The following is a 10,136-nucleotide window of genomic DNA, read 5'->3' on the forward strand; positions in this document are numbered from 1 at the left end:
AATTAAATATTAAAATTATACCCAAAAATATAATTTAAATTGTACACACTCTTTATATATAAGTTAATGAAAAACGGGTTAACAATGCCTTTTTATAATAAATGAATAAAATATAATTTTTATTACAGTATATTATTACTAATAGTATAATATTAATAATAAAATAATACCATATTATTAATAATATTTAATTATTATAATATTAATTAAAAATAAATATTCTTCCTCATGTTCATTAAAACACACACCAACTACATAACTTTGCAACAATAGCTTTAGTCAAAATTTTGGTTCTTCTGATTGATTCCTATGAGTAATTTCAGAACAAATACATAAATAGCAACATATAAACTGAATATTGTCTATATATATCCTCTTGACAGAGCTTGATCGCAGTCAAGCAGGTTAGTTCACCCAAAAATGAAAATTCTGTCATTAATTACTCACCCTCATGCCGTTTCAAACCCGTAAGGCCTTCGTTCATCTTCGGAACACAAATTTAGATATTTCTGATGGAATCTGAGAGCTGTCTGACCCTGCATAGACAGCAACGCAACTGAAATGTTCCCAAGTCCAGAAACGCAACAAAAAGTATATAATTGATGTTGAACCCCTGATGTCACATGGATTATTTTACAGATCTCCTTGCTACGTTTCTGGACTTGGGAACATTTCAGTTGCGTTGCTGTCTATGCAGGGTCAGAGCTCTCAGATTCCATCAAAAATATCTTAATCTGTGTTCCAAAGATGAACGAAGGTCTTACGGGTTTGAAACGACACGAGGGTGAGTAATTAATGACAGAATTTTAATTTTTGGGTGAACTAACCCTTTAAATATGTGACTTGTTCTCTGCCGAAGCGAGCGCAGCGGCGTCCCATCATGCCTCAGTCCAGGCTCCGCCTCCTCCAGTCGGCTCTGATTAAAGCTCTCTTTGATTCTCGCTGCAGTCTGATTACTGGAGAGCCTGTCTGGATGATTAAATCACGATTAAAGTGCTTGGCTGGAGTGAGCGACGCTCGGGATGCTCTTTTCGTCTTGGGCCTGTCCGCTCAGAGTGTTTCGCTTTAACGGTTTGCTGGAAAGGCCACTCGACTGATGAGGGTTGGAGTCGTTAAATGAGCGGTTCTGCTAGCAGTCGCTCGCTTGATGGGATATTCAGGCATTTCTAGAGAAAGACCTACTGCTGAGACTCATGGGAAACACGATTATAAGACATCTAACAGTATTTTGGCTCAGAATGGATACAGAACTAAATTTAATTGCGTTATTTTTACCCGAAACACTTTGTAATTAATGTAATCTGCAACAATGTGCTTCCAAAAACAAGAAGAAAACAATGATGTGGTATTACCTTGTTTTTATGGCATGATTTACATCAATATTTAAAATCAATATTAATTTATACATATTACTAAATACTATTAATACTAAAATGATGCTCAAAAATATAATAAAAATAAAACAATTATATAATGTAAAAATAATAATAATAATATAAATACAAACATGCTAGATTTATATTTTAATATAAATGCTATATGAATAAATAATAATATACCATGGTATTACCATGTTTTTACCGCATGATGTACATTATAAAATATAATATGTATTATGTATGTATATGAATCAATATTTATACATATAAGAAATTAATAAAATACTCAAAAATATAATGAAATAAAATATACAGAATTAATATATCATTTCTAATATATAGCAATTATATATAATAATTATATATAATAATATAGTAAACAATATTTTTTTTTAATATAATTTATGGTTACACTTTATTTTAAGGTGTCCTTGTTACAGTGTAATTATACATTTACGTACTGAGTAATATTAATTAACTACATGTACTTACTATATTGTTAGGGTCAGGATTAGGGTTTGGCTTAGGGGTACTTGCATGTAATTATGCATAATTAGTTTTTTTATAATAGTAAGTACATGTAATATGTGTAATAAGGACACCTTAAAATAAAGTGTTACCTAATTTATATATAAAATACATATTTAATATAAAAAAAAAAATATATTATTAGCATCAGTATTACTGTATTAAATCCATGATTTACTATGTTTATTAGATATATGTCATGATAATACCATGACACTCTTTGCAGTAAATACCATGGTATATACATATAGTAATCATTCAATACCATGGTATATGTGAACATACCATGGTATTACCATATTTTTACCTCATGATGCCAAGAAAACATGACATTCTTTGAAAAGTCTTGGAGTACCATGGTATGTAAATATAGTCATATTTAATATCACAATGTCAAAGTACCACAGTATTTAGATGATTTCATACATGATACCATGATAATACTGTGGTTTTTGGACATGTACCATATTAATACCACAATATTCTTGGAAATACCTTGGAGATATAATGGTTTTTATATGGTACATCCAAGAATATCATTGTAAATGTCCAAAATAACACGGTAGTATTATTTTTCATAAGAACACCATGATATTCTCTGAAGTGCTTCAAAATACCATGTAAATACCTCAGGAAAGGTATGGTATATGAACACGGTAATCATTCAGTACCATTCGGCACAATATGTTTTTGTTGTATTTCAACGATTTGTATTGCAACGATTTGTATCGTGAAAAGCGCTATACAAATAAACTTGAATTGAATTTAATATTTCAGGACTCACCCGAGCATCCGTCACTTTAAACTCTCTGAGGATGTACTGCGGCATGTTGTACTCTGCCATTGGATCCACCACAAAGTACTGATATCTAGCGGAGCGCTCCGCCGGCCAGTACTGGTGACACTTTTCCTGCGAAAACAAACGAAAACATAATTAAATCATATGCTCTGGAAGCCGAAAGCCAATGGTCTTGAAGAGAGACACTCACTCGTCCCATCTCCCTCAGTTTGGTCAGCATCACCACGATGGTGGAGTTGTTCTCCCACAACATCCTCCAGAAGTCTTCAGTGGTCTCCGCTAATGGCCCCTGTGTGGATATATAAGCCTTCTGTTGTCTACAGGAAAGAGAAAGTGAGTGCCTGTGAATTAAGGTGCTCAAATTGGTAAAACGAATGACTTCGGGTTGCTTTCCCACTGCAGATCGCTGTCGTCGTACCTGTATCCGTCAATGAAGCTAGCATTGATATAGTCGGATCCCTCCAGCCCTCTGATGGGCTGCAGGCACACTCGAGTGGTCTCATACGGCATGATGTTTACCAGGCGGTTTTTAAATTTGTTGCATGGCAGATTGGCACTTATGAATCTGGACGTGTGGGCTTTGGAGTTCGCCAAACGCTGTGGGAAAAGAAAGACGATTGATCAATCCAAGCCAATCTCTAAAACTCAAAACATTTACAGCTTAAATAGAGTTTACTTCCAACACCGTTACGGATATTTAGGCTTGAAGGACATTACTTGCTGCATGGGAATCTCAGGCAGTCATTTAACCGTTCTGACCTTTTATTTTTGGTGTAATGCCTCTATTTTTCTCAGTCTCAGACTGTTTATAAATGGGCAAGACTGGGTGACCCAGTTTACTTGTGCTCGCAGGAAACCTGTCAATGCTCGTTGCTGTTATAATGACCAAAACCCACATTTTTCGTCCATCAGGTGGCACGAAACCCTGCTCCAAAACAACCGGAAGGTCATGCAACTTTGGCGGCAATTGGCAAAATGGGTCACTGTTTCTTTTAGGATGCTGCTTTATATTCATACTCTGACTGGACACCACCGTTTTGTACACGCACATACACCTCGTACCCTCGTCTCATGATCCAAATTAGAGCTTGTAACCATCAATTAACATCAACCGAGCCACAGTACCCACAATTCTTCTCCGTTTTCTAGGTCAGTTGTCTGGAAGCATTGTCTCCTTTTAACTGGACGAGTCTGGCACATCTAGAAACTGTGCCGCACTCTGTCTCTCTCTCTCTCTCTCTCTCTCTCTCTCTCTCTCTTCTGTTCTGCCAGGTAATGCCTTTGCCCGGTTATAAATCCATTCAGTTCCTGCTCCAGGCCTAGTCTTTTTTCTCTTTCTTTCAGAAGCAGCCATTGGCTGTTTGTCTTTCCTTTGAGTCTTTGAGTAGCTTTCAAAGAGGGACCTGGAGGGGCATGAGGCATTCCGGTGGGAAGCGCCAACTATGAACCGAGCTGTTGAAATAATAAGCACACACACACACACACACACACTTTGGCTAGTTTAGCGGGCCGGGGTAGAGTTTAAAAGAGGTTTTTGACATGGTTAGCCCTGTAGGCACCTTATTAGCACTAGCACTCTCATCGTGTTGGCAAAAGATTCTATCCCCCATGCTAACCATATAAATATGACAAATAACAGTCATAAATTATGTGTTAATTTAAAAAGTGACGTGTGACTAAGTATACCACTGAATTACCAGCCTAGCACAACTCTAACTGATTGGTCTGCCATCTTAGCATGTTGCTATTTGATTTTGTTGCTAGAATGGCATACCACTACTCAATTAGCTAAAATGATGCTACTTCATATTTTCGCTCACGAGGAACCGTTTCTGACCAATTTGCAAAGCAATTCAGACATTTTGCTAACTAGTTTGATGATCTCTTTTAAGGAACTCATTCAAGTCATGAACTGGACATTGCGAGCTGTGCTTTAGCAACACTAGATGCACAACTTGATTACTAAAATAGCATGTTTGACAATACTACTCAATAAAAAGAGCTTTACTACTACAATTTTTAAAAATAGAAATGCTATCACCTTGCTACTTGGACCCATCGTTAAACTAATTGGTTTGCCACCTCACTAATGCTCCCAATGCCACTCCCTGAGCTGGTGAGGACTACTTTGTTCCAAGCTAAAGAACGAGCCTGAAAGAGCAAAAGATCTGGAAAGAAGGAAAAGCTTTTCAAGGCCTTGGAGGCCAGAAACCTGCAGGGGTGTTTTAGTTGCCAAATGGAACCCACAATCCCTGTCTGCTCATTAGTGAACACATCGCTTCTCCTCAACATCCGTCTTCACTGGGTGTTAATTACCCTTTCCACAATCCCTCTCTGGCTGTCATCAACTTTGGTTGTCTCTGTCACAACTAGAGCTAGAGTTTCACATCTGTATCTACAGTAACAAAACATGCCATCAAGAGGTGTTGATTGTTACTAGCTCGATTATCTTCCTACTTTTCATATGTCTTGTGGTTACCTTAAACTCCAGCTCCATGCCGCTGACGTGCTCTCCGGTCTCCACCTGTGCCAGCTTCTGGATATAGGAGAAGAGGCTTCGTGCTGCCACCTCCGTGTTCCCGCAGGCGATGGCCTCCAGGAGGGCATCGTGGATGAAGCTGTACTGGTCTTCCGTCTGCACCATGTAGTTCCTCTGGGAGCGCATAAGGGTCACGTGACCGTAGATGTCCACCGTCTTCTCATGCTTGATGCGCTCTAGCATGGCGTCAATCACGATGAAGCAGCCTGTGCGGCCCACGCCAGCACTGAAAACACATGTTGCACAAGTCAGGGATGAAAGTTGCAGAAAAGTTTGGTTTCATTACCAAGAACCAAAAGCCAACTTTAGGGAACGATACCAAACTTGACTACAACTTTGAACGACGAGACTTCCTGACCAGTTTCTGGCTTTGAGAGCCCTGACAAGTAGGAACAAGGTTCAGACCTGCAATGGGTGATGATGGGGCCAGCGTCCGGTGGATTGCAGGTCTTCACCCTCCTGAGAAAGGCCAGGAATGGAGTGGGGTACTCGGGAACGCCGTGGTCCGGCCAGGCGGTGAACTGGAACTGTCGGACCTCTCGCTTTTCACTGGAACCATTCTGAAAGAAGAGCAAGTGCTGTGATGCTAAGTTGCCTGAATGCACAGAAATAAATCTTACCGGTTATGTGGCGATAAATCTAGCCCTAGTTCTATTAATGCACGATTTAATTGTGTTAGCATGAGTTCATGGAGCTGTCTAGCAGTTCAAGGACCTTACATGCCAGTGTCATAAACATGCTATGATATACACGTTCTGGAATCGCCTTGTGTCACCAAAATGTCTTCTACAGTGTATTTTAACAAAACAAGGGAGCCAGGAACATGTCTGCCGCAGAGGAGATTTCGTTAAGAAGAGGGAGAGACATCAGTGTCCTGCTAGTTCTAGCTGCTAGCCTTTATTTCTCATCCTGGACGTCTTTAAAGGGAGGTTTTGCATCTCAATGTCGCTGCTGTTCCAACAGAGTCTTCCTTTGAATAAATGAATAAATAAACGATGTAATTAAGAGCAAACTGGCCCAGTTTTGCCAGACACTTTTTTCCCTCCGGCTGTCTTCTGCAGGCTGTTTCTCTGCAGTGGATGGGCTTGTGCAGGATTGTTTTTAAGAATTCATGACTCTGGGGTTGACTTTGTGTGTGCGACTGCAGGATATGCGCACACATAAATACACCTTACTGTTTCAGCAAGTATGTGTGTAAGGGTAGTAAGCAAACTCTGAATATTCAGCCCAGCAATGCAATACAACAACTGTGGTGCAACAAAAACACACCTCATCTGTATTCGAAGATGTCCCTTTAGTTAAAAAAAAAAACAGTAAGCCATTTCATCTATTCTAGACTGTCCAAGAAGACAATTTAATTGCTCATTCATAGCTCAGAAGATCTCTTCTGAAACTAGTGAATTACTGGGACAAATCTGAGAAGATCCAATTACTTTCTGTGCTATCTAGGAGAATCAATTGAGATATTGAAGAGATCTCATTTCTCTTTCCTGGGGCTTTAAACGAAAGCATCATCCCGTAACCATAAGCACGCTCTTCATGCTCTGTACGACAGTCTCTCTTTAATCAATGCTTCTGTTCGTGTCTTACGGGCGCCCTTCACTACAGTAAAAGCTCAATCCATTTTAATTCACGTTACGGTCTGACCGTGCAACTGGCTGACCCCTCTCTATTTCTCTCCCTCGCTCCCAACCACTTCATGTTTACTTGACCGCTGCGCCGTCTGGGATGCCAATTTTGCATGGAGTCGTTTTGCTCGGGCCACTTAGCTAAGTGCCTCTCTTTGGCAGGCGTAGCATTAAAAGATGATGGATGTGGAATGAGGAGATTATAAAAAAATGTGCGTGTGTTGATGTATGCAGTCGAGATGAGAACGCTGGGAGGGTTTCGGAAAAACTTTCCCGTTTGCAGTCATCCCAGTTGTGTATGTCTATCGGAGCCCGAAAGCAAAACTGTGTAATGTGTCTGCTCTAAGGTCCAGAGGGAAATAAGAGGCCCATGCACAACGTAAAACTCTTTAAAACGTCTAAAGCAAAGTGTTCCTAGGAAAGGGAGCACATATTATCTAGGAAATGCCTTTTTTGTGGACACAAAAAGTCTTACCTTGTGTAGAGAGAAGGTGCGCACACAGAAAGTGGCGAGTTCGATGGTGTCCAGGAGCGTCACTTGGATCATACCGTAGGTCTCCGTCCCTCTACCTGGCCAGTACTGGTCGCACTTTATCTGCAGAGGGTGAGGGAACGTTAACATACCTTATGTCTTTCATGTGGGTTTAGCTGTCTTTTTTGGAGGTCATTGACTCAGATTTACACAGACATCTCTATGCAAATGCCTCCCAAATTTCAGTGTGCTGAGGAATTACAGTGCCATTGAAATAAATCTCACCAAGATCGAATCAAATAATTATCTGGGAGCTAACTAAAGCCTTTTTCAAAGACACTAAATTACTTTGGATTCTCGAAAATGAGAAGTAAGACTCGTAACAGTCTCTGATTCACAAATAACCACTCAGTCCTGGGGGTTCACACCTGCAATCTCAAACCCTTCCCGTCTACCCACGTCACATCAATACCCAGGCATAATGTTTTTCTTCCCTCCTCCGACACCTGGCACATTGACAGACCCCTGGCCTGCTGTAAAGATGCACTCAATATGGAGCATGGCGAGCAGTCGGGCTGCCCTCCGTGCCCTGATGCGATGTGACAGTTCGCTGCTTCAAAAATGTGCAAGTTTAATGTGTTCTTTGCGCTTATGCTGCAGATTGAACGGCTCACTCTGATTGCATCTGACAGAGCTCTAATACGCCATGTGGCGCCCGCTAAGATGGTGAGAGAGAGTGAGAGGGGGTGTCCTGAGATATCGACGGAGTTTGCTGAGCCTGACAGTCTAGGGTGTGACGGAATCGTCTTCAATGAACTTCCAGACGTCACGGCTGAGGGAGTCTTCAAGATGAGGGATTCTTAACTTCCTCTTTCTCTCACGCTCTTCTTTTTTGTGGTAAATGGGCCGAATTGCCCCCCTATAGAGCCGAGAGATGATTCCCAGTTGTTATAGGAAAGTCCCATTTCCCTCCATCCTTTTTGCTCATCCACTCAACCGGCAATGGCATTTCAACTGGAATAATGTCAATTTGTTCAGTATGAAGCTCAGTCTTTTTAACAAGGCTAAGAGAGATGGCCTATTATATTCTTAGGGACTATTAGCTCCCTTCCACAACCTAGAGAGCTGCCTAGCTACCCAGGATTTTAAGACATCACCGGCACGCTCCAGATGTTAAGGTTGTTTCTAAATGTAAGATACCTTCTTTTGGCAAAACTGAAATGCTGCATGTGTCTTTTGCGGAGAAGACAATCCCAGAATGCAATGCAAACCATTTCATTCAATACAGTAAAGTATCAATAAATAGTTACCTAATATAAAATGGACCATTTTACAGAATATTTGCATATACTGCACATTTTTATGCTTGAGAGGATCAACATTCTAATTCAATATTCTCTTGTGTAGCACTTTTTTGCGACACCTGTGTATAGTATTCCAGATTAATAATTTTTTTTTTGTTTAGCCTCACCCTTGACTTCTCTTCTAGTCTGGTCATCATGACCACGGTGGCAGCTCGTTGTTCCCACACCATTCTCCAGAAGTCCCCGAAGGTCTCCGGCAGTGGCCCCTGTGTGGCTATGTATGCATTTTGCTTCCTGTAGCCGTCAATGTAGTTAGCATTGATGTAGTCGCTGCCTGTGATACCTTGAAACAAAGCAAGTAGGTTGGTAACTGTGAGAGCTAGAGCCAGAATGACAGAGATGTTCACTTTCAAAGGGACACATCATGAAAAAGCAGGATTTTGATTGATGCTATGCTACATAACACAAAGCTAACACAACGTTTATGATACAGAAATCAGTACATCATCAACATATGACCGTTCAGATTTATAAATGGACATGTATAACGGCCCTCATTGCACATGCAAAGAGTCTTAAAGGTATAGTAGCACAAAGTCTTGTAAAAAATACATTTGAGATGTTTTTGGTGCAAGAAAATGTGACTAACTTTACTTGTTGACTTAAAAAATGTGGTTTAATACCCCTGTTTTTAGAGAGTTCCAAAATGGCTGATGTTGCTGTGTGAGTCTCTTAACTTGTGAAAAACTTGCTGCTCCAATAACATGATATACAGTCACAGTCTGGAAAGAGGCTATTGCAGAGCTTGTGACAGATATCCATCATAGAAAATAATCCCCATGAAAGAAAAGCCATCAAGCCCCTTCGCAGCTTTTTCTCACTTCCTTCCAGCGTTTTCTGCCCTGACTAGCTCTCTGAGGGCCGGCCAAAAGCATCCTGATTTAGGGCCAGATGCTATACGATGGAATTAGGCTGGACTAGGAGTAAATCAGTGAGAAGAACCCACGCCGGACCCCGTCTCGCTTTCTTTCTGCCATCGCTCTGGGCGGGCCGCAGTAAATCTCCCATAAAGCAGCCAAACATTCTCCCGCCTAAGCTCAGGATCCATGAGGCGGCGGGAACAGAAGTAAAGCCCTTGTGCGCCACTGCTAGAGGTAACGATCTTGCGGTCTAGGTCATGAGACCTCTCAAAACCACATAAATATGGCCTTGGCTCTCGAAATTGGGATCTCAGGGTCTTCAGGGTTACTTCCCGGTCTGGATCTGGGCCTTAAAGGGGTTTAGTGTTGGTCTGAGTACCAACATGTAATTCTCAAAATAACCTTAATAATAGAGGTGATTTAACAAGCCAATTACAGGACGTGACAAAGAAATGTATTCATGAATTACAAGACAATTAATATGTATTAAAATATAGTTCTATATTTTTAATAATTTGAAATGGTATATATATATATATATATATATATATATATATATATATATAT

General features: G+C 40.4%; 1 protein-coding gene across 32 annotated transcripts in view; it reads right to left on the reverse strand.

Annotated features, from left to right (window-relative positions):
- LOC107679075 (receptor-type tyrosine-protein phosphatase S-like) overlaps positions 1 to 10,136 on the reverse strand; it is a 249,286-nt gene that overhangs the window by 9,882 nt on the left and 229,268 nt on the right. For all 32 annotated transcript variants that reach the window (XM_016474496.1, XM_016474495.1, XM_016474494.1 and 29 more), the window contains 7 exons: positions 8,817 to 8,992; positions 7,349 to 7,468; positions 5,651 to 5,805; positions 5,186 to 5,471; positions 3,125 to 3,303; positions 2,897 to 3,023; positions 2,692 to 2,817 (listed from right to left, as the gene is read on the reverse strand). In XM_016474496.1, coding sequence (XP_016329982.1) covers positions 2,692 to 2,817; positions 2,897 to 3,023; positions 3,125 to 3,303; positions 5,186 to 5,471; positions 5,651 to 5,805; positions 7,349 to 7,468; positions 8,817 to 8,992 — 1,169 coding nt within the window. The remainder of the gene's footprint in view (positions 1 to 2,691; positions 2,818 to 2,896; positions 3,024 to 3,124; positions 3,304 to 5,185; positions 5,472 to 5,650; positions 5,806 to 7,348; positions 7,469 to 8,816; positions 8,993 to 10,136) is intronic.

Source organism: Sinocyclocheilus anshuiensis, unplaced genomic scaffold (assembly GCF_001515605.1).
Source record: "Sinocyclocheilus anshuiensis isolate Anshui unplaced genomic scaffold, SAMN03320099.WGS_v1.1 scaffold1580, whole genome shotgun sequence".
Lineage (NCBI taxonomy): Eukaryota > Metazoa > Chordata > Actinopteri > Cypriniformes > Cyprinidae > Sinocyclocheilus > Sinocyclocheilus anshuiensis.